Below are 23,886 nucleotides of genomic sequence, written 5' to 3'. Positions count from 1 at the left end.
TCTCTCCTTTGTCTCTTTCAGCTGCCACTGAATGCCTTTTTCTGCACATCCAACGCTCCAACTTTTATTTGTTTCCTCTAAAATCACACATTAATGGTTATTTTGTTCTGTTTTTCAAGAGCACATTTACAAGGAGATCTTGACCTTCAGTCCCATTGCACGGAAGGATTCAAAGAAGAGAAGTGGGATGTCATTATAGCCATGGGTGCAGCTGTGGCTGGGACTCAGTTCTCCCTGGTGACATCAGATTCATTCCACACTGCGTTGCTGGTGGCCAACTTTTGGCCTGTGGGACCTCTCTCTATGTGCCAACACAAGGATGACACGGTGCTGTGGGCATTGGACTTTGTTCTTCTAAAGGGGAAGCACCCCAGACAGTTTTCAACATAAAAAACAAATATATTCTTGTTGAAACTTTAAGTGAGAGAATTTTACCTCATGTTTCCTTTTATTTTTTTCCTGTATTTGTCCACTTGAGAGAGGAGGTGTTTCATTCTTTCTCATTAGTCTTTTCAAGCACAGAGTTTAGTACATTAATTATGGATGTGGTAAAGAAAAAGGTAAAATTGACTAGGAAGTGAGTCCTAAGCAAAAGGATCAGAAATACTGAATTTCAGCATAACAAGACCTTAAGCAATCTCACTCTGGCTGTGTCCTGCTTCCCTGAGCAGTCACAGAGCACCCAGCAGAGCAAAGCTGCTGGGAGAGTGTCAGCTCCAGGGCACCAAGGGATCAGCTACAAACTCATCCTCTCATATTATACTGCTCAGCTGCTTCCCCTCCAAAGAGCCACTGCCTCTTTTTATTTTTGTTTTTCCCCTGTTTATTTAATTCCCTGGGATTTGATCAGTGCTGTCTCCTCCTCACTGCAGGCAGCAAACACAGCCTGGGAATTCGAAGCCACTTCCCACAGTGACAGACTGGGAGTCCCAAGCAGCTGGACAAGTGACTTTGAATATGGAGCTGCAGGACATTTTCCAGCCTGTGCTGAAACTGGAGTATCTGCAGATCCACAGCTTATCAATACAGTCACTTGATAGCACAGGCACAGCTGCTCGTTGTGATAACACCTTTGACTGCAACACCTTCCCTAGGGTGATCAGGCAAGCTCAGCCAATCATTCCAAAGTCCATCCCAAGGGATATGTGCCAAGAGCCAAGGGCCTTCTCTGTATCAGAGCTCAGAGCACAGAGTCCCCAGGACTAGAGAAAAGTATTTGACCTCAGTTATATTTGATCCCTCTTCTATAGCTGCTGACTTATTTTGGTTTGGTTTAGCCAGGTTGGTTGTTTTCAGTACTCTCTAATTTTCTTCTTAAGCAATGTTCAGTTCTGCTGTACAGATCATAAGTAAGAAAAAACTGCAACATTTCCAGAATTTTCTGATCTCTTTTCTCCACTGGGAACTGGACAGTGATGTCATGTTGCTTGGCTGCCTCCCTGCTGCAGCTCATGGCATGCAGCACTGGGGATAACCCTGCAGCGACTGCAGCTTTTTGATAGGATGGTGTTGATGTTTGCCTGCTGTAGCTGCACAGATGGTCCATGATGATAAGATGAGGTTTCTTTTGGCTCATATCTGTCTGGGTCATGTACAAGGCCTCTGCCCCACTCCTCTTTTTGGTAGGGACAGCGAGCACAGAACTGTTGTGATGTGTCCTCAATTCCGTGGAAATTCAATGTTCTCTTATGCAGAAAGTCATCTCTAAAGTCAAAGGCATCTGTTAAGGCCAGATTCAGACAGAACTCATGAACCACTAAATGGGAATGCAGGGTATTTCTTATCATCTTGTCCTCCTTCAAAAGGGGATAGGTAGACCTGAAGAGTCTTCTGTCTCAGTAATGATGGCTGAAGGAGAAAACATCTTCACAATAAAGGAATGTACTGAGCAGTCTGCTGGGAGTTGAAAAGGGACTTGGATAGTTGTAAAGAGTAATTTAAAATGCCCTTTGTGAATTGTCTGAGCAGAGGACAAGCATGAAGAGGCACTGGGGACATGGGATACAAATAGGTGTGAGAAGAATTCTGCAAACGTCAGCCTCACTTGTTTTAGGGACAGCACATAAAGGCTCTTCAGCATCAATCTTTCTGCTGAATGCACACCCAGTTTCAGGGACTGGGTTTCTGGGTTTCTTGGTAGGTTTACACTTACCCTGAATGCTCTGAAATTGCAAGAGCAATACCAACAGCTGCTGTGTGGGCTCCATGCTCTGGTTTCATTCATTCACCCACCAACCCCATACACTGACAGAACTCTGTGCAACAGGATTACCCAATACCCCAACAAATGTGGGGAGCAGGTGCTCTGTAAGCCCAGAACCCTGGAGGTGTATGTATATTTGGTTTTTTGTGGTATGTATCATCCAAGAACTCAAAATAGACAGTAGGAAATGTAGCAGGTTGGTAGTGGAAGGAGTATCTGTACAGACCAACCATCCCAGTGCTGCTGTGGCATCTGAGGACGTGTTTCAATGAACAGCAAGGAGAAGGGAGAGGTGGGGGGAAATTCTATTGACATTTCCTGAAAGAAGTTTGAAAAACACCTGCTTGACAGAGCCAGTGACTCAGGCCAAGGCTGGAATCCTTCAAAATCAGCACCAGAACTGAGAGGGGGTGTGTGACCCTGACAGACACTGTGAGTCAAAGCAGAATTACCTCATGCAGAGGTGCAGGCAGTGCCTGGTCGATGACTCACACTGACACATAATTCATGGACATTCCTTTCATTACAAGTATAGTTTACATACTTAAAAACACAAAACCAAGTGATAAAAATCCCTCAGCCAATAAGTGGTCCAAAATTCCATAGATCAGGCCAGCCAAAAATATGTTTGCTGTTTGTATTACGTTTCTATGATATAAATTTACACAGATATATGGATGGAATTTTTGTGCCTGTCTCAGATAACTTACAGATGTTTAACTTGGAATACTATTTACTTGCTATTCTTACATTAATTTCTGACTTCCAAGCATCTTTTTTTAATTTGGAAAATAAAGCCTTCAGAAACAATCTTTCTCTGTAAGTTTATTTTGACTGTTAATTAGGTCTGTGAAGTTGCAGATTTATGGGGCCTATTTGTTAGGCATTTGCACATGTAAGTGGGAAAAAAAAAAGCAGATGAAGGAATAATTATTTTATTTTCTTAAGAGATACCACAAAATTAGAGGATTTTTAAAGAGAGATAATAGTAGCTGTGTTTTGGATACCACCTAGAAACCTTTCAGTGCACAATTCTGAAAATTTCCACAGCCTCTTAGAAAACAACTTATTTTATCCTGTAGGAAAAAGACAATTATCTGTTTTTATATTTAACATTTTCACATTCTAGGTAGCAGACTAAACAAATAATGTTCATGTTTTACGTATGTGACAATGGGAAAGAAGAAAAACAGAAAATTATAAACATATTTGAGAGCTCTAGTGAGATTCTGTACAAAGGATGCTAGTACCTTTTCATATTCCCATGTCTTGCTGTTGCCTGAGCAACCAGGGAAAGCGTTCCTAATCCTCTGCATTTTTCCTGTATCATGGGTCAGCAGAGTGTTGGCTGGAAACGTGATTATGGCTGTTTTTCTTTTCACAGCTGAGAGAAAAAAAGACAAGAAAGATTGAATGAAGACCAGAATAGCCACTACTGATTTGCTTTCCCCCCAAAAGGGTGGACACTCGCTGCACTAATTGTGCTTATCATGGAATCATTCAGCTTGGAAAAGGTCATTAAGATCATGGAGTCCAAATCTACACTGAAAATGTCACAGTTTCCAGGTGAATGTGGTTTAGGGGATGTTTTGCCTGATTTCTCTCTACAAGGCCATTTCCTGAGCACATGAGCTTACACAGCTTTTAATGTGATGTTCAGCTGGTGCTGGCTCACAGCTGATTCAGCCAGCTCTCCTTTTTTTTGTTGGAATGCACTCCATTAAATAATACTGAAGGGTTAGGATATTTGCAACCCTCATTGATTTGCTGTTACATGAAAGTGAGTTAACTTCTTTTAGCCAGGTTTGGCTGGAAAAATAAAAATTCTCCTGCCATAAACCATCATTTCAGATCTGTCTTAAGAACATGCCAACCAAAAAAAAAAAAAAAGCTGTAAAATTAGAAGACATTGAGATTAAAAAAATAAGGAGCACTGATGAGGTAGTGCTGGGTGCTTGTGTAACCCCTCTGATGTGAGGCTGAAGAGGGTTATAAATAGATAAGTAAAATTCCAGTGAAAATACATGGCAACTGAGGCTTATCACTTTTGAGATATCAGGTTTTAACCTTTCATGCACAAGGCACCTGTTTAGCAATTGCTCTGATTTCAGCAGTTCTGAAGAAAACAGCAGCAGAACAAACAGCCAAAGAGAGATACAAACATAAGTCAGTTTTGAGGCTTAATAAATCAACAAAGAAAAAGGTCAGCTCTCAATTCTAAACAATACTTCTCTTCCCTTTTTAGGTATGTCCTATATGCTTGAATAAACATGGAGAAAATTGTAATATGAATGAAGGTGCCCAACTCTGTTTGAGGTGTCTTGGCTTCTGCTTTCATTTGAAGCAACTAAGTTTGCACTTGGACCCTTTAAAAACTGGGACAGCAAAGAAACTGAATTAAGCTGTGCCTCTGGGATTTGAGAGAAGTTCAGAACGTTTTTTCAAATAACCTGTTAGTTCCACAGCTTTGCTATAAAACAAAATGATGAATAACTTGTTTTGATGCTGTAACACATGGCCCTCAGTCATCAGAGATGTCTGATCTCTGTGCACGAGTCATGCCACTGTTCTTAATAGGGAACCTAATATGATTATAATAAGCTAATTCCAGTGCAAATTTAAGAGTATAAAGTTTCAAAACTGAGGCAAAAAATGTTTGTAAAAGTTGATCCCATTAAAAGAAAAAAAAAGTAAAAAAAAAAAAAAAATTCAAGTAAAACCTTGTTAAAATACCCAAATAAAGAAGGAAAATCACAGAAAGGTCTGGGCTGGAAGGGACTTGACATCTGTTTGCAGATGATCCCCTGCTGTGGGACACCTTTCACTAGAGCAGGTTACTCACAGCTCCATCCAACCTAGCCCTGAACAATTCCAGGAACGTGGCAGCCACAGCTTCCCTGGACAACCTGTTCCAGTGCCTCACCAGCATCACAGAGAATTTTTTTCCTATTACTCAATCTAAACCTCCTCTTAGTTTGAAACCATTCCCCCTGTCCCTACATGCTCTTGGAAAAGTCTCTCCTCATCCTCACCGTAGGCTCCTTTCAGGTACTGAAGGGCTGCAATTAGGTCACCCCAAAGCCTCTCTTTTCCAGGCTGAACAAACCCAGTTCTCTCAGCCTTTGAAGTCACTTATCAGTGAAATTATTTTATTTACTGTTTAACCAGGAAGCAAATGCAGCTGTAGGTTGTTTTACCCTTCATGGTTAGGACCATACTGTTATACAGCTGTTCTTTTGAGGGTGAGATCCTTTGTAAATCAGTGAGAGTACTGGGAGTTTATTTCTAAATCCTTGATATGTTATTTTTATGCAAGACAAGAATAGCTTATTATTTATTTTCAAGTTTTGATATGTAAGTAGTAGACCTATAAAAAAGTATACACCATATATACACAGTATATACTTCAAAGGTGGTATGTAAAGACTGTTCAGCAGTAAGCAACATCTTTTTCTTTCTGCTTTCAAAGCTGTAACAAGCTCTGGTCCAACCTGAGTACTCTGCAAAACAGACTGTCACAGACTAGATGCTCTCAGATTCCATGGTTAACATACGTTAAGAGACAAAAGATCTCCAGCTGGACTGTAAATGAGGGAAAACAACATTCTTTGCTTCCTTCTAAAACGGTTAATTCTATAAATTCAGATGGTGATATTATGCAATACTCTGCGCAGAGTGGGAGGTGGAACACACATATGCTCAAGTATGTGGCATGCTCTATAAAAAGTAAGTGTGGGAGCCTCTGCAATTCCTATCTCAATTCTTATCTCAGTTGCTAACTCAACTTCTTCCTTGTTCAATCCCCTCAATCCCTCTCTTGCTTGTCCCTCCAGCCTGTCACACCTCTGCACGTGAAGAGGCCATCTGGACCTGAAATATTGGCCTACAAAATAAATACAGGCTCTTGCTATTTACATGGTTTGTTTCATGTTGCTTGTTTAGACTAACTGTGGCAGGCAAAGGTTCTCTGGGAGTGTAGTTGGACTCTGGCACCTGACCACGCTTCAGGGTGTTTCCTGGGACCCCACGCCTCCTGCCGGGAGCAGCGGCGGCAGCAGCGGCGGCAGCGGCAATGAGGAGGCGGCGCTGAGGAGGCGGCAGTAGCCGGAGCGGACGGAGCCGACATCTTGTGCCCTCCCCTCCCGCCGCCGGCTGGGTGAGCCCGTCCGCCCCAGGGGGGAGGGGAGGGGGAGGCGGAGAAAATTAAAAAAAAAAAAAAAAAAGTGGGCTGCAAAATGAAGACACCCCAAACGAGCCTGGCACAAAAACCCCACCTCATTCCCCGTGGCCTGCCGGCTCCCGCCCGTGAGGTACCGGCCTGGGATGGGCGCACACGGCTGCACCGAGCTCCCGAACCCCAACCCCGCGATGATGTGGGGGGCAGGCGAGGTGCGGGGATATCCCGCTCCGGCCTCCGGGAGGCCGCGGCTGCCCGGTGCTGCCTCGTCAGCCCCGGAGGGGGACACGGGCGGCAGCGACCCCCGCCTGAGCCATGAGGGCAGCGCGGAGCGACCCCCCGCCCTCCCGTCACCAGCAGCCCCCGGGGGCCTCCCGCTCGGCGCGGCCCGGGTGTGGGAAGGCACCGGGGAGGGGCGGGCGGTGCCTGCCCGCGGGGGGAGCGGAGCGCGGAGCCCCCTCCCCCGCCTGGCCGCTGGCTGCCGCCTCTCCCCGCCGCTCGGCCGGCCCGCGCCGCCACCGCCGCCTCCATCTTGAGCGTGTGTCCCCTGCTCCCCCCCCCGCCTCCACAGCACCGAGAGCGTCGGGGGCGCTGGAGCCCCGGGGGGGAGCGGGGGGGAGGTGAGGGTGGTGGGGGGCGAAAAAAAAAAAAAAAGAAAAAAAAAAAAAAAAGGAAAAGAAAAACAAAAACAAAAATTCCCCCCAAAAGGAGGCGGCGGCAACGGTGGAGAAGCCGCGGCAGCGGCGCGCTGAGCCGGCCAGGTAAAGCTCTGCGCGGGAGGCCGCGACACCCTTCCTTCAGGGGTCTCTCCTCCCTCACACACCCCCGCGCCGGGGTCGCGGGAAGGTGACCGGGCGGGCGGGAACGAGCTGGGGGAGGCCGGTGCGCCGCAGCCTGCGGGCCTCTCCCACATCCCTGCTCCGTCTCCGTGCGGCGAGAGCGGCCCGCGATCCCTCGCTGAGGAGGGGCAGCGACGGAGAGCGCCCGGGGACGGGGAACGGGCAGCGCCGTGTCAACCGGGCCCCCCCATTGCCGCCATCTTGGCCCCCCCTTCTTCGCGGCTCGGCGGGGGCGCCGCCCACCTTCTCCCACGCGATTGGCTCAGGCGGGGCCGAGCGCACCCGCCGTTAGCCCCGCGGAGCGTTGCGTTGCTATTGGCGATGGCGCTGTGATGGACGGCGGCGGCAGCCAATGGCCGTGCAGCCCCTCTGCGCTCGCGCTGCGCGCCCCCGCCCGCTCGTTCTCTCTGGGGGCTGTGGCGGCTCTGTGGGGAGGCGCGGCCGCGTACGGGGCCCGGGCCGCGGCTCCGTCCCGCCGGGGTTCGGTCCCGCCGCAGTTCATCGCCTTCTCCTGCCCCCTTGCTAGGACCACTTTCATTTCTGTCCGAGGCCCTGCCGTGCCTTGGCTCAGTCGCTGGCTGCTACTGGAGTTCCCTGCAGGGTAGCTCCTGAGAGGAGCTCCCGCCTGTGCCTGACAGCTGAGGGCATGTCGCCGTTCCCTCAGCTGCTGCTGAGATCTGACACCGCTCATGGCGCACCCCATCTGTTGCTGGGCCCTGAGTTTATACCTGAAACTTCATCCGCAGCCCGTCTCGCACCCTCCCCGTTCCAGAGGGAGGGTGCCCGTGCATCTCCCATGCTTGACTTGGTTCCAGCAGTATCAGGGCATTGATAAAGACCGAGATCCCTGCATGTGCCAAGACAAGCAGCTGTGTGACATCTCTTGGGCACCGACACATTTCATTGTAGGCATCAATGGTGGTGTGAGGACCATAAACCCTTGGCAGGTGTGTGAGGGGACCATGGGCAAGCACAGGTGTGCAGAGGGAATCAAAACATTCCTAGGATGCTGCTTAGAAGTTTCTGTTGTAGGCAACAGCAAGGTCACAGTGCTCAGCTCAGTTGTCTGAGTTGATTTCACGGCTGCTTTCAAGGTATTTTGGAGGTGTCTCTCCTAATATCCTGGTGTATGTCTCATTTCAGGCACTCAGCTCTCGCTAGCAGCAATTTCCGTGCCGTTTTAGGTGCTTCTTCATGGTGCTAAGTAATTGTGTGTTTTACAAACAAGTTGTTTTATGGCAGTTGGTTGCTGTGGTGCAAAGCCCACTTTGGGGTAATTTGTCTAGAAATACACTGATTGTTGCACTAAAGGAGCTCTGCATGCTTGTTTTTCCCATTAACAGATAAAACAACCCTTTCAGGTGCTTGTTTCACTGAAATTTCCTTGTCCCTCAGCATTCCAAGCAATTGGCTGTTACCTCATTTTTCCTGAACACAATATTAATGATGTGTGTGGGCAGCTCATAATAATTACTTTATCCTCCATATATCTTTTTGCCTCCAATATCCTCTTTGCTTGTACCAGCCTGAATTGTAACAAAGCTGTTTGTCAGCAGGATTTTTTTTTTGTTTGTTTGTTTGGGGTTTTTTTTAATTATTATTTTTATTTTATGATCAAGTTACCTTTATAACCTCTTTTTAAAATTCTTTTCTCCTACTGATTGAAGCCATTGGAGTTCAGTTAGGACGAGTGCAGTTGGGTGTCTGCAGTGTGTGGATCAAGTGACTGATTAAAGTCACTTTAATTTGTGGTACCTATATTTGCAGGTAGAAATTATCGTATTTTATTTTACATGTGATGTAAAATTCTATTTACAGGCTCCCTCATTATAGGTGTGCATACTGAAACTGGCACCTGCAGCTTATTTCTGTGGATGCAGGGAAGAGTTTGGAAATCTTTCCCAGAGCCTGTTTGTTTCTTAAGACACAGGTGGTGTCATGGCTTAATCTCATGGTTCACAGAGCCAGTACTTGAAAAAATATTGCTCCTGGAATTTGCTCCTTCTTTCTGGACTAAGCTTGGACTTCTTGTAGGTCCTGGTCCTGTGAGATGCTGCTTGCTGTGGCAGACAATTGAGAGTTTCTGGAACTATGTCCTTCATGGAGCACAAATACTGCATTGGCTGAGCACAAATTGTGGGTTTGTGGTGTGTTTCCTTGTCTGTGGGTCCCACAGAAAGGAACTGAATGTGGATTGCTTTAAATAAGGGTGAGGTGCTGCTTCAGGCCTCTGCATAGCAACAGATAAGCTCTGGGCTGGCTTATCTTCTCACAGAGAATTTACATTTGCCTTTCTTTGTCTCCTTTCCGACTTCTTACAGCCTCAGCTTGTTTATTCCCACAAGTCATGTTCCCATCCTTGACTCTGCCCTTCTCTCTTGCATTACTCACTTGGCTTCCCCTCTGCTTTCCCTCTTTGCCAGCTCCCTCCTTCGCCCTCCGATCACCGAGCTGCTGCCACCATGTCTGAATCCTCCCCAGACCATCTCCCCAGGCTTCTCCTCTGCTCCCCTCTGACAGGCACCTCCTTAATGTCAGCAGCCGACTCTCAGCTAATTATCTGGCTTGCTGATTAGCAGTTTGCGCGGGCAGAGCTGGCTGGGGCTTTTTGTTAAGGCTCTGAGCAAATGCCATTTCACAGCTCCTGGTGCTGGGAGCTGTCTTGCTGCTTTCCTGCTTGTAGCCCTGTGGACTCTCCATAGCCAGGTGGCTCAGGTGGATGAATGGGAATTGTGGCTCCAGAGGGGCTAAAACCAGAGCTCGTAAGTCCATTGGGATCCATGCTGCTTGTTGCCTTTTTATCCCTCATCTGGTTTCTGCTGCTTTGCTCAGTTCATCCTCTGGTTCTGTTTGTGACCCTTGACAGAAGGAAATGTGAAACTGGAGGATGATTTTTTCATTGTGGGACTTTTTTTGCATCTGCAGTGTCAGAATGGAAGGGTTGATGGTGGCAGCTCTGAGCTGTGAAACCTGGACTGAGGGAAAACCATTAGTTTTCTCATCTGGAGCTGACAAAAAAAACATTAAATTGGAATTAAATTGGAAACTGCATTCATAAGACCTGAATGGTGCATTCCTTTTCACCAGCACATCTGGGGATATAAATGAAAAGTCACAGAGGAAAAAGAGCAGAGGAAAACTATTTGGCTTGTGTGAGCTTAATATGTGAACGTTCACATCTTCTTGCACCAATGTTGTTTGAGTTTCAGGGGGTTTGAATGGTTTGCTGATCTGGTGCACAGCAGACTGTTTGTATATTGTGCTGTCAAATTATTTGGAGTTTTTCTCACTGGTGCTGTGGTGGAATGTACATCTGAGGTGCAAATAGAGGAAGTTGGAGGGTGCTGTGCATTGCTCTGATACACATTGCAGGAAATGGCTAATATATCAAATACCTGCCTGTATGTAAGGTGTGAAGACTCAGTGAGCCCAAAATTGCTGGAGTTCCTGGTAGCAATTCTCTCTATTACAGCACTGAGTGAGTTTTTCAGTCTGTGCTGCTTCTTGCTTGTCTCCTTGTCTTACCCTGTCCTCTGTCCTGTTGTTTCCCAGGTTCTCTGGACCACAGGGATGAGGAAGCCTCGGAGGAGGTGCCGGCAGCACTTGGAGGGGAGGCGTTCTCCCTCGCCCTACAGCCTCAAGTGCTCGCCCAGCCGCGAGACGCTGACCTACGCGCAGGCCCAGCGCATCGTGGAGGTGGACATCGACGGGCGGCTCCACCGCATCAGCATCTACGACCCCCTGAAGCTCATCACCGAGGACGAGCTGACAGCCCAGGACATCACCGAGTGCAACAGCAACAAGGAGAACAGCGAGCAGCCCCTCTTCACTTCCAAATCTAGGAAAACACCTTCCAAAGGCAAGAAGAAGGAGTCCTGCTCCAAACATGCGCCAGGGATATCTTTGCACTTGCCCCAGCCCAAGTTCCGTGTGGTGGACTCCTTCAGGCAGCCTGATGCCCCTCCCCTCCCTGCTGCCTACTACCGGTACATTGAAAAGCCTCCCGAGGACCTCGACGTAGAAGTGGAGTATGACATGGATGAGGAGGATCTGGCTTGGCTGGAGATGGTCAACGAGAAGAGAAGGGCTGATGGTTATGGGACAGTTTCTGCTGACACTTTTGAGCTGCTGGTGGATCGGTTGGAAAAGGAGTCGTACCTCGAGAGCCGGAACAACGGGGCTCAGCAGTCCCTCATCGATGAGGATGCCTTCTGCTGTGTCTGCATGGACGATGAGTGTCACAACAGCAATGTCATCCTGTTCTGTGACATTTGCAATCTGGCCGTGCACCAGGAGTGTTACGGTGTGCCCTACATCCCCGAGGGGCAGTGGCTTTGCCGCTGCTGCTTACAGTCCCCTTCTCGCCCCGTGGATTGTGTCCTTTGCCCAAACAAAGGGGGAGCCTTCAAGCAGACCAGTGATGGCCGCTGGGCTCACGTGGTCTGTGCCATCTGGATCCCGGAGGTCTGCTTTGCAAACACTGTGTTCCTGGAGCCCATCGAAGGGATCAATAACATCCCTCCAGCTCGGTGGAAGCTCACATGCTGTATCTGCAAGCAGAAGGGCATGGGAGCTGCTATCCAATGCCACAAGGTGAACTGTTACACTGCCTTCCACGTCACCTGTGCGCAGAGAGCCGGTCTCTTCATGAAGATTGAGCCCATGAGGGAGACCAGCATCAACGGCACGACGTTCACCGTGCGCAAGACTGCCTACTGTGAGAGCCACTCCCCGCCTGGCACGGTGAGAAGAGGGTGCCCAGCTGCTGGTGGTGATTGGCAGGAAGTCACTGTGAAGGAGGAGGAAGAGGAGGAAGTCAATTCTGGCCCTCTCAAAGGGTCTGTGAAGAAAAACCAAGTGAAATTGAAGCAAAAGATCAAAAAGGAGCCTGGTGACGTGACCAAAGGGCGTTCGTCCATGCCCGTGGTGACCGTTGCACAAATTCCCTCTTACAGGTGAGTGTTGTTGGTTTAGGGAAGGAGTTGGACAGCTGCAGCTGAACAGGGTTTGTTTTAAGGACTCAGTCCTTCTCATTGTTGACCTTAGAAACACTGAATCTTCAGTCAAGGCTGTAGCAATAACTGTTTTCAGAGTGCCCTGCAGCATAACTTGTGGCTGGGTTTCTTCTGTGTGTCACTGTGGTTCTCTGGCTTTGCTGAGCAGCCATCCCAAGCTGTTGTGTAATGCAGACTCTGTGGTGGTCCCTAATGGCAAACACCCATCTACCATGAAGGCATTTTTAAAATACTTGAGGCATTACAAGTTGGTAGACAGGTTGGATCATCCCACTATTGGGATTTTTGAGATTTCACTTCATAGTTTCTTAATTCCTCCTTTTACCATAGAACCTGTCAAACCTGACAGTATTGCAAGCAGCTTTGACTTTGGCTGTATTTTTGTATTTTTCTCCCAGCTCTCCCTCATGCAGAGCTAGGTAGTGCTGAATTTTTGTTTGGTGCCTTAGGAAGTATGTTGTGTCTATTTTAACAGATAGGCTGATAAGGCACCATGTGTAAGACAAGAATGGTAAGCAAAGGTTAGAATAGGTGACCCATTATTCTTGGACTCCTGTCAAGTTTATTTCCCAGGCTCCGGATTAATAACATCAAACTTAAATGGCCCCTGGAAGGTTCTTGACATGGGAAGTAGTTTTGAAATTAAGGTTTGGAACTGAATTTTGAAATTAAGGCTTGCAGCTGATGATTCCCTACTTTGTGCTGTAGCAAGTGCTTGGTGGGACCCTCCAGTATGAAAAGGGGGCAAATCTGTCTGCATGTGAGGAGATCCCAGATTGTCCCAGTTCGTGTGTACTTCAGTGAGCATTGACACAACACTGCAAAGCTTCATCAGGAGACCCCAAGCTCTGCAAAGCCATGATTGCTTTACAGCTGGCTCCATGACACTCTGTGCTTCCTTCAGGCTGAACAAGATCTGCAGTGGGCTCTCCCTGCAGAGGAAGAACCAGTTCATGCAGAGGCTGCACAACTACTGGCTGCTGAAGCGGCAGGCGAGGAACGGGGTGCCCCTGATCCGGCGGCTGCACTCGCACCTGCAGTCCCAGAGGAACGCCGAGCAGGTACCCACTGCTGCCCAGCTCAGCTCACAGGGCACACTCACAGCCTGCCTGCCAGCAGGAGCTGAGCTTAACACGTGGGCTGGGGAGGGGAGCGAGGTGAAAAGATCGGATTTAAGTCTCTCTCGGTCTCCTCTTGGTGTGCTCGTGCCTGAAGAACTGAGTTAGTGCATTAGTGGCATTTCCATGATGCCACTAAAGTTGGTGTTGGTGAGACAGCAGGTGGGAGCTTGTCCCTGAGTCAGAAGACCCAGCATTGTGCAAGGGTAAACCTAGATAAGGTAAAATCTAGAAAAGCTGATGTTCTCTCTGTTAGACAGCTAAATACTGGAGGAAGGAGGGGACACGGTCTGAACAAGGCAGTAATTACTCTGAGAGCAATTCCCAGAGGATTTCTAGAAAAAGAAGGGAACAGAGGAAGCCTGTGGTGTTTTTAATCTCACCCCACTCATATTTTGCAGAAGGAGCAGGATGAGAAGACGAGTGCAGTGAAGGAGGAGCTGAAGTACTGGCAGAAGCTCCGGCATGACTTGGAGCGGGCTCGGCTGCTCATCGAGCTCATCCGAAAGAGGGAAAAGCTCAAACGGGAGCAGGTGGGGAGTTCTGGCTGTCGAGTTCCTGCCCTTAACTTCAGTCCCATGCAAGCTCTCTGTGCATTTTGAGGAAAAGTGTGATCTTTGTATCTGTCTATATTCATTCTCTCATTGATGCAGTCTTGTCGCTGAGCACATCAAATGCAGTTTGCTTTGTGTAAACAGACTTGCTTACCTTTGTTACTGAAGTGTTGATTTAATGACATAACAAGTGATTATAAGATCAAAGAAATGAAGATGTTAAAGGACAAATAAATACTTTTTATCTTGTTCCAGTCTTCTTTGAGTAGATCTTCCATGCAGGAGATTTTCAGTGCTACAACTTGTTTGCTTGAAATCAAGCAGTATTAGAGACTTCCTAGAGGATAGAAGGAACTGTAGTAGGAATTTGCAGACATCTAACCACTGTTGTTTGGTTTCTGCCTTGAAGTATGAGAGCTTATGTCTTAAACTTTGTTTTTGCTCTCTAGTCTAATTATGGATGTTGTTGTTCATATAAATGCCCGCATACTTTTAATTTTTATATAATATTACTAACTGGCATAATAACAATATCTTGAGGCAGGGACTTCTCCAGGATAATTTACCAGGCATGAAAAGCCTGTTTTCATTTTTAATTGTAGTATCCTTTAACTTTCTGGGGTTTCCTCTTGTTTTGACTTTGTAAGATTGAATAAACAGGAGTTCCCCATGTAAAAGGAGTGGACTGGGCAATGTACATGGAGAGTGCAAGGTGTTTGCCAGAAGTTCTACAACAATGCTGGCCTGAGGTTTCCACCACTGAGTAAAGCTGGGGGGATGATTCTGGAGGGAGACACCACCCTCAGATCCTGTCCTCAGTGAGTGCCCTCATGGCTGTGTTCCTGTTGCCAGGTCAAGGTGCAGCAGGCTGCCATGGAGCTGCAGCTGACCCCGTTCAATGTCCTGCTCCGCACAACCCTGGACCTGCTGCAGGAGAAGGATGCTGCCCAGATCTTCACAGAGCCTGTTAACCTGAACGAGGCAAGTCTCTTTCCTAGAGGTGCTTAGTGGGTTGTAGATGAGCTATTGCTGGGCAGGAGCACAAACCACCTTGTCTCAAGCTGCTGGTGGACTAAAAACTATCTCAGAAAGGACTCGTGATGTGTCCAGGACAAAAAAAGGGTATTTTTTTTTGAAAGTTTAGCACATCTTAGATTAGTAGTGTTTTGCAGAGCCAGGGTGTGTCTGCCTTGCCTGGGTGACACAGCAATGAACATCTGTTGCTGCCCCTTGCCAGTGGAAGGGGCATTAAGAGTGCTTGTGATGGGTGCGCTCTGGTTGGCTAGTAAATGGTTTTTGTAATTGTACAGGTTTTATATGTTTAGGTTCCAGATTACCTGGAATTCATTTCCAACCCAATGGATTTTTCCACCATGAGGCGGAAGCTGGAGTCCCACCTGTACCGAACCTTGGATGAATTTGAGGAAGACTTTAACCTTATAGTTGCCAACTGCATGAGGTATAATGCTAAAGACACGATTTTCCACCGAGCAGCTGTCCGGCTCCGGGACCTCGGGGGAGCGATTTTGCGTCACGCGCGGCGCCAGGCCGACAGCATCGGCTTTGACACCGCCGTGGGGATTCACCTGCCTGAGTCGCCCAAGCCCCACGACTTTTACCGCTTTTCTTGGGAGGATGGTGAGTAATGATTAGTGGTTGTTTCCCCTCTGCTAGATCTTTAGTTCTGAGCATGTTGTTCGGCCTGCATGGAAGTTGTAGCCGTTCTGCAAATGAGAATTTTCCTGTCCGTCTGTTTATCTAGGCACGTATAGAACTCCTGTAGAACCCCAGAGGGTGGGATTTCAGGTGAGCTGGGCACTCTGAGCTAGGTGCAGCTTAGCTCCAGCTCTCCTAGTGCATGTCTGTGTTGGCAGAACCTTGTAAACTGCCCGTGCTCTTTGATTTGTGCCAGGAATGTTGTACAAGCTCACTGTTTTAAAGAGCAGTGCAAACTTGGGTCTGGGATTTTTTGCTCTGGGGAAAGCTCATATATTTCATTACAAACTGGCAAAATGTACAGCAGCTGGGTTAGATGGAGCACTGGGGGCTGAAAGGGAGTGATGAGGGGTGAAGGTACTGGGACCTAAGCAATTCTTCTAGCTGAGACTTTCCATTCCCAACACAACCCCATCCATTCCCACAGCCCTCCTGAGATGCAGCTCCAAAGCATTGGTTGAGTAACTTGGCTAAACTTAGTACAGCCATCAGGCACACAGAGCTTGCAGTGTGCCATCTGGTTCCTAAATGTTGAAGCCCTCTTGGGTGCAGATGGACAGTCATTATGAAATTTGTGTAGGTGTTCAGCTGTCTGTCCTGCTCCAGTGGATGCCAGCCCTCCAGCAGAGCCAGAGGAATGGAAAATATGTTACGTTTTGGCCGCTTATGTTTGTGGTCTGATTTTGTCATTTAATCTGACAAAGAAATAGGTTTCTGACAAGGGCCTAGATCACAAGCTGTTCTGTGTGGGCTGCAGACATGTCTTTTCACTGTTGCCCCTGGGGCAGCAACACGAACTGAGGGACAGTGCAAGTTGAATCAGCTGCTTTTTATCCAAAGAAACAAGTCCAAGCTCCAGAGTTATTGACTGCTAAATCCCCAGGCTAGAGCGATTGATTCATGGACAGCATCAAAGGGAATGAGGCCTGGCACTGGCCCCAGAAGCTTCTCCAAGAAGCCTTACTCCTTCCCCTCACTGTTCCCATCTCTTGTGCTGCAGTGGATAACATCCTGCTCCCGGAGAACCGGGCTCACCTGTCTCTGGAGGCGCAGCTGAAGGAGCTGCTGGAGAAGCTGGACACGGTGAGCTCCATGCGCTCCAGCGGCGCCCGCACGCGGCGCATCCGGCTCCTGCGGCGCGAGATCAACTCCATCCGCCACAAACTGGCCCAGCAGCAGAGCAAGGCCCTGCCCAACGGGGACGCTGTGCCACGGGAGGGGCTGGAGACAGCATCCAGGGAAGGGGATGAGGAAGGGGAGAAAGGTGAGCGGCGGGATTTTGATTCCAGGTCTCTAGTGCTCGTCAGCAGTCGAAGCCTGCTGTTTCTCCTGTGATCTTAGTGAAAGATGGGAATGGCTGTTGGTGGTTTTGGGAATGAGTCTTGCTAAAAAGCTCAAGCAGGTTCTTTATTCCTTTAGGAGATGGTGCCAAGCTCCCGTACCCTCCAACCCTGGAGCCCACAGGACCTGCACCCACCCTCTCAGAGCTGGACTCTCTGCAGGACCCTCCAACACTCAAACCCATCAGTGAAAGCAGGTCCCTGAACCAGCTGCAGAGGAGGATGGTGTCGGACAGGGAGCTCTTCGACAAGAAGGCTCTGCAGCAGGAGAGCCAGGCTTTCCAACGCCTGCTGTCCAACAACGGCCTCAACGGGCTGGCCCTGCCCCCTGCAGACAGCGCTGCCAGCCCCGCCCTCAGCAGCGTGGGCCGGCGGACATCGGTCCTTTTTAAAAAAGCCAAGAACGGTGTGAAGCTGCAGAGGGGTCTGGAGTGCTCCCTGGAGAACGGGGAGGAGCACAGGCAGGGCGGGCAGCACTCACCCTCCTGCCCCGACGGGGAGCGACAGGCGCGGAAGCGCTCTGCCCTGGGCAGCGGGCTGGTGTTTGAAGCCTGCAGGTGAGTGGCCCAGGCAGAGCTGTTCCCTGAAACACCTTCTGTGTCTGGGTTAATCTCTCTGATTCTGTTCTTTGACTTCTTAGTTCCAAACCCAGCCCAGACTGTTACCTGTGTGTTGACTCTAAAACACAAAAAGCTGCTGAGTTTTCATCCTGTCCTCTTCAGCTGCAGGTCCCAAAAGCAGGGCTTGATTTTTCAAGCAAGTGGGTGTGTGTCACACTGCTCTTTCTCAGTGCATGCACATCCTCTCTGCTGATGCAGTTCTTGGGAACCAAAACTTGGAAAAACTTGAATTCAAATTTTCAGTTCAGCACTGCAGGTAAAGCTGAACTTTTGCCACCTACTAAACAGCTACTTTCTTCCTCTCAGAAGTTTGAGCAGAGCTGGGCACTTCAAACATGACTGAACAGACTTTAAGCAAGCACCTGACATCTTCTGATGTCTCGTGGATAACTTGTGCAATTATTTCTATTCAGGAGCAGCTCTGTTTGCTGCTTTTTCTCCAGTCTTTCTTTCCCAGCACCAAAATCTCAATAGGTTGCTTATTATAAAACTATAAAAGAAAAAAAAATTACAGTATGTGAAAAAATATCGAGGTGGAGGTAGTCCATTTTCTGAAATGTTTGTAGTAAGGGGGTGAAAGGATGTTCAGGATATGGGCTGGCAAAATCCAGTTTCAGTTTTACTGAAGTAAAACTTTGGAGTTTTACTGGGGGGCTGCTGTGTCATCTCTCAAACCTATACACAACTGGTGTAGCTCATGCAAGCTCCAGGCATCATTACATCAGCTCTCAGGCGTGAAGTCTTCACTGGATTTCTTCCTGCTGTTTACAGCTGGGTTTCTGTGAAGCCTTTTCGTGGCTCGTGGCAAAGCTGGGATGATGTCCAGTGTGCTTTCACCAGAAGAGATCACATTTTGCACAAGTGTTCAGTGTTCTTTTCATGTCAGTGATGCACCAGTGCAGTAATTGTTCAGGATTTTAACCCAGTTTGGGGAATGCATTGTCTTTGTTGTCCAGGATAATCTGTTTTCTCCTAATGCCCTACTTTTCCTCCTCTTCCTGGCAGTGGTTTGGTGCCTCCCAAGCGGAGCCGAGGGAAGCCGGCTCTTTCTCGGGTGCCCCTCTTGGAGGGTGTGAATGGAGACTCTGATTTCAGTGGCTCAGGTGAGAATTGCTGCCCTCCACCCCTGCTCTGGCCCCACCTGAACCAGGGGGAACACATCTCAAAGCACACCAGGAGCCAGTCCTGCACAAACTACCCAGGCTGGCCCTGCCTGGGTGCTGTTACCTGCTTTGTTACAGATTTAGGTTATTGCATATAACATTTTCATTAATGGAGATCACTCCTTTTCCAGGACCAAGACTGGCCCATTTCATATCTATGACCAAATCCATCTTTTGTGGGGCCATTTGATTTCAGTGACTCAATCTGATTAGCATTTCTGTGTTGAAGAGTTCATGTGAAGCCACATGACCCATGATTTAGGAGACTGTGGCTTTATCTTAGTGCTGAACCTGACTGTACTGAGAGAGCACAAAGAAGGCTGGAGTTTGGTACATGCTGAGTTTTATCATAAACACCCACTTCATATAGATACAAAAAAGTAATTTTCCTTTTTTTCTTGTCGGTGTGCTTTAAGTACTACAGTTGTTAATTTGTTTTGGTTGATTGCTACTGAGATGAGGCCTGGGTGAGATGACAGTGTGGTTCTTTTTTTTTTTCATAACCCTTTTGCTGGTAGCTCCTAAGCTCTGTCTCCTGCTGTCCCTTAGGCAGGCCTCTCCTGATGTCCTTTGAGAGCCAGGCTGAGCTGGAGCCCCTGGAGCTGGTGTGGGCCAAGTGCCGTGGTTATCCCTCCTACCCTGCCTTGGTGAGTGCCCTGTGCTCTGCACAGCCTGACCTTGCAGCTCAGGCAGCCCAGAACACAGTTCTGCTGTGCATTGTAACCAGACAGAAAAGGGAAACTTCCCAAAATAATGTAATATGTGTAATATTTTCTTCTCCTTTCCTCTTTGCACAGTGAATTTTCCCAGCTCATTGTTTCAGAGCTTTGCAGAGGATTCATAAAACATTGGTCTCTCATTGTCAGGGGTAGGAGCTCTTTCACTCTCCTCTGAGGAAAGTCATCAGTACTGTGGGGATGAGAAGACCTAAATTTTATAAATGCAGGCACTAGGTTCTGCTGCCTGCACATTTTCCTGTTTGGTGAGCACAGCTCCATCTGTAGGTGCCCAGCTGGCCCTGTCATGTCTACATCCTCTTGCAACAACCATATGTTTGATTTAAATACGAGCATATATGCATGTCCCTTGGATATTATTTCTTACTGTTTACCTGCCTTTGGATATTTATCTGTTAATGCCATCAAAAAGGGCAGATTTTGCTGGAATTGTGACCCTCATCCATGCTCTTACTCCAGGTGGGAGCCCAGAAGAGGGAACATCCATGGATCAGCCAAAGCAGTTTTAGTTCTCCACGTGGCTACAGCCAGAATTAAACTGTGGCTTAGAATGGATTTAACCACTGAGACTGCCTCCAAAAAAGGCTTTTTCTATAGCAGCCTGTTGGGGTGGCAAAGTGTCTTAATAAACTCCTACAGATGGCCATGGCAGAGCAAATCTACTTTTTCAAGCCCTTAGGAGGGGAAGAGGAACAGACTGAGGATTGCAGCCACCCTCTGCTGTTTTCTTCTCCTGAGCTGACAGAGCACAAATGTGCACATGGACATTTCTGCTTTATATGGAGAGAATTGATGCATTTGTTGTGACTTATCTTCAAAATTACTGTAGTCTCTGTTCCCCTGGCTTGATGGAGCCAGCACTGCTTGTCAGCTCTCAAAATATTTGGCCTGGTTGTGATCTAATGCAGTGTAAATCTGAGCAATGCCACTGATGCCAACTGAGTTGTTCCAGAATGGAGCAGTTGTGAAATCACATTTGCCTGTGGAGTACAGCAGGAGCGTTGCATTTGTTTGGAGTTTGGTGTGAGGGAGGGAAATCCTTTGCTGAACAGAATAATCCTGAATTTGTACTGAATTAGTGTAAATGCATTTACAGCCACGCAGAGCCACACACATCCATTTTTCAGGATGGGGTGCCTGGCTTTGGGACTCACTGGCTTCCTTCTCACAGGGGAAAGCCTCAGGCTGAAATTTTTTTAGAAAACAAGCAATTTTGCTTACCCCCCAAAGTAGACTTAATTTGTCTAGCTTGGGTACACTGAAAGAACAGAAGAATAATGCATTCTGTTCATTGCTTGGAAGTGTTTTGTGCTGAATGTCCTCCCCTGTGTCCCCAGATTATCGACCCCAAGATGCCACGTGAGGGTTTGCTGCACAATGGAGTCCCCATCCCTGTGCCCCCCATGGATGTCCTGAAGCTGGGGGAGCAGAGGCAGACAGAGGCAGGAGAAAAACTCTTCCTTGTCCTTTTCTTTGACAACAAGAGAACCTGGTGAGTGTGTGCACACAGCTCCGTGGTGAGCCTGAGTGAGAAGATTTGACATGATCTTTGGGATGTGGGAGCATGCAGGGATTATGATGATGTTACATGTAAATGGGGGAATTTAAACATGCAGAGAGAAGTCTGTGCTCAGAAAGCATTTTGGCTGCAGGGGCCTCTTCTACGTCAAATGCAGGGATTTAAACATTTGTACCTTCATTGTGGGGCGGTGATGATGAATTAATGCATCCCATGGCTGTAACTGCTCCTGGGGAGGAGGTGACAGGTCTGTGCACTCTCTGTGCTGCAGGCAGTGGCTGCCACGGGACAAAGTGTTTCCCCTGGGCGTGGATGACACCGTGGACAAGCTGAAGATGATGGAGGGACGCAAAACCAGCATCCGCAAGTCGGTGCAGGTGGCCTACGACCGAGCCATGATCCACCTGAGCAGAGTGCAGGGGGACAACCCCTTCATCCCAGCCACCTACCTGTGAGGAGCTCTGGGCTCCTGCTCCTCCACACCTCCAGCTCACTGCACTCCCAGTGCAGCACCTCCAGCACCTTGGAGTACCCTGAAATGTGCCAAAAAAAAAAAAAACCCTTGTCCGGCTTCTTCCTGAATGTGTTTTGCTGAAGAGCTGGCAGGAGATGAAATGTAGTCTGCAGGGAGTAAGGTAGGTAGGAAAAGCTGACAGGTGACAGGAGCCAAGGTGAGTTGCTGCAGTGAGCAGAGCACACAGCACTTGGATGTTGGGACCTCATGCACCGTCCCCTGCCTCTCTGGACTGCCAGGGTTTTGAGTGGTCAGCCAGTCCCAGGTAATGCCTGGGAATCTGACACCCCCAGGATTCTTGACAGAAATCCCAACTGGACTTTCTTGTGCCAAATTTACCCTAACCATCATTGGCCTTTTCATTTTTCTTTAAATGACATTGTCCTGTCACATAAAAACCACAGAGAATCATAGCTGGGAGCTCTGATTGTCATTCTCCTGCCTACCTACATTGTGTTTTCTTGTTTAGATTTCTCTCACTGCATTTAGAAAAGCTTGAGATTTTGGTAACCTTCCCTCCCTGCACAGCTTCATGCACAGATGCACAGAGCTTTAAAGATGAAAATCAAATTACCTGATTTGTGTCTATGTCTTAGAAATTGATTTTGTAGTTTCACATTTCAGTTCTGATTTCTGTCACTCTGCTTGTTGCAGTAACATTTCATATCATGACTTAGCACAGTACCTAAGAAAAGATAACTTCCTTTTTTCAAGAAGTAATTTTGGAGGTGTCTGTTGAGCTGGAGCAGCTCTTCAGGCACTGAGGTTGATCAGGGTTGGAGGGAGATGCATCTTTTGTGTTGATTTATGCACATTTGGTGTAAGGCTCCTCTTCCTTTTTTCCCCCCTCCTCTTTTCTGTCTCCCTGTTTTCCTCTGCCACATTTTGGACTGAAAGCAAGCACTGACCAGAGCACACGACCCTTCTGCTGTTTCACCTTCTCCCACACGTGCACATCCTTCCCTGGTGTGTGGGTCTCCAGTGTTGTCATCCAGGTAAACCCAGACAGTCCCTGTTGGTTTGGGTTTGCATTGCAAAAAAAAAAAGGAAAAAAAAAACAAACAGGGACAAACTGATGTTTGGGAGCTTGGTGACTAAATCTTTTCTATTAGCCAAGGACTTTATGATTTCTCTGATCTCTTCTGTTGCATATCCCTCTTTGCTTTCCCATTTTAAAGAGCCAAAGGTGCAAAGCAAGATTGTAGATTGAATATCATCATTTTGCTTTTTAACTCAGTATTTTTTAATTATTTTTAACTTTTTCATACTGAAGAGAATGTGGAGTCAAAATAATAATAATTAATGCTAATGAATAGTAGGGAGTAATCACTGCCATTTCTACTTGCTCTACTTTTTTAAAATACCACTTCTTATACATTGGGGCATGGAACTGCATTTGAAGGAAGTTTAAGATTCCTTTAACATATAGAGATGGGGCATAGGAGTTTGTAAAAATATTAATAGTGGTAATATTGCCCATGGAGTGTGGCTAGGGAAGGATGTTGTGTATATAGTTGTAAAATGTTCTAAATTATTTAGACTTATTGTCACCATTCTTGAAGTCCTCAGTTGTGTTGCTGGGTCTTTTATATGCACACAGTGTAATTTATTTAAAGGAACATACACTTTTCCAGGTGGTAGCTCAGCTGTGGACTAGTGACCTGTGTATATGTTTTAAGGTCTTGGGAGCTGGTCTTTTATTTTCTTTTTTTTTTTTTTTTTTCCGTTTTGTTTGGTTTTTAAATGAGTTTAGAATTTGGATTGGCTGATATCCTGTTGTTGCTACAGAACCTAAATGTTACTGTCAGTCTGCTGTAAAGCACAGATTGCTCTATTTATTGTAGAAAGTGAGTTTATTTGCTTTCTAGAATTGTTTATATCAGATGGTATAAGAGAAGTAATAAGAAAATCTATGCTTGTAAAGAAAAAAAAAGCTAATTTTACCTACTATAATCTGACTGTCTGAGACTATATTTTCTCTCTGAGAAATAAATGTTCTAATGTATGGAAAAAAAAAATCAAAACAACAAACCACCACCCTCAGAAAGAGTTCTTCCTTGCTAATGTTGTCCTGAAATCCAGAACTTACCGTGATGGCTTTTAATTATCCCAGGTGCAGGTGGGCAGAGCAGTGGCAGGGAGGTGACACAGGGAGGGGTTTCTTCTTCTGCCTCCACCATGTCCTGTGTCCCCTGTGCAGTGGGTGACACCACTGGCTGCTGCATGGAGAGGTCCCACCTTGTGCTGGTTTTGTTTGTAGGGTTTTTTTTTTGTTTGTTTGAAGTTGTTTTAATTATTTCCTCTTTTTAGTTGATGTTAAACTAAGGACCACTCTGTTTTCTCAGAGAAAAACAACAAAAGGCACGCACAA

At 47.3% G+C, this 23,886-nt stretch overlaps 2 protein-coding genes and 1 long non-coding RNA gene across 10 annotated transcripts in view; 2 read left to right on the top strand and 1 right to left on the bottom strand.

Moving 5' to 3' along the window:
- Positions 1-6,240, top strand: part of MAPK13 (mitogen-activated protein kinase 13) — a 17,505-nt gene extending 11,265 nt beyond the window's left edge. Inside the window, exons 12-14 of one of the 2 annotated variants that reach the window (XM_041467203.1) lie at positions 120-2,635; positions 3,588-4,448; positions 5,849-6,240. In XM_041467203.1, coding sequence (XP_041323137.1) covers positions 120-199 — 80 coding nt within the window. In that variant the 3' untranslated portion in view covers positions 200-2,635; positions 3,588-4,448; positions 5,849-6,240. The remainder of the gene's footprint in view (positions 1-119; positions 2,636-3,587; positions 4,449-5,848) is intronic. The other variant, XM_041467194.1, reaches the window with a different exon arrangement.
- On the bottom strand, positions 3,350-7,338 carry LOC121353409. 2 transcript variants are annotated; one of them, XR_005955111.1, is made up of 3 exons: positions 7,204-7,338; positions 6,119-6,236; positions 3,350-3,587 (listed from the first exon to the last, which is right to left on the bottom strand). It is a non-coding gene; the product is annotated as an uncharacterized LOC121353409 (long non-coding RNA). The 2 variants fall into 2 exon arrangements; XR_005955112.1 differs by lacking the exons at positions 6,119-6,236; positions 7,204-7,338 and adding an exon at positions 6,478-7,015.
- BRPF3 (bromodomain and PHD finger containing 3) overlaps positions 6,239-23,886 on the top strand; it is a 20,593-nt gene continuing 2,945 nt past the window's right edge. Inside the window, exons 1-13 of one of the 6 annotated variants that reach the window (XM_041467124.1) lie at positions 6,241-6,359; positions 7,089-7,141; positions 10,772-12,174; positions 13,139-13,295; positions 13,754-13,885; positions 14,759-14,887; positions 15,232-15,544; positions 16,623-16,886; positions 17,042-17,519; positions 18,588-18,685; positions 19,295-19,392; positions 20,820-20,974; positions 21,273-23,542. In XM_041467124.1, coding sequence (XP_041323058.1) covers positions 10,790-12,174; positions 13,139-13,295; positions 13,754-13,885; positions 14,759-14,887; positions 15,232-15,544; positions 16,623-16,886; positions 17,042-17,519; positions 18,588-18,685; positions 19,295-19,392; positions 20,820-20,974; positions 21,273-21,456 — 3,393 coding nt within the window. In that variant the 5' untranslated portion in view covers positions 6,241-6,359; positions 7,089-7,141; positions 10,772-10,789 and the 3' untranslated portion in view covers positions 21,457-23,542. Of the gene's footprint in view, positions 6,360-7,019; positions 7,142-7,763; positions 8,167-10,771; positions 12,175-13,138; positions 13,296-13,753; positions 13,886-14,758; positions 14,888-15,231; positions 15,545-16,622; positions 16,887-17,041; positions 17,520-18,587; positions 18,686-19,294; positions 19,393-20,819; positions 20,975-21,272; positions 23,543-23,886 lie in introns of those variants that run through there. The other 5 variants (XM_041467141.1, XM_041467132.1, XR_005955097.1 and 2 more) reach the window with 5 other exon arrangements.

This window comes from Pyrgilauda ruficollis, unplaced genomic scaffold (genome assembly GCF_017590135.1).
Source record: "Pyrgilauda ruficollis isolate IOZ18807 unplaced genomic scaffold, ASM1759013v1 scaffold100, whole genome shotgun sequence".
Classification (NCBI taxonomy): Eukaryota; Metazoa; Chordata; class Aves; order Passeriformes; family Passeridae; genus Pyrgilauda; species Pyrgilauda ruficollis.
Note: the sequence above shows the minus strand (reverse complement) of the source record. Positions and strands in the feature narration are given on the sequence as shown.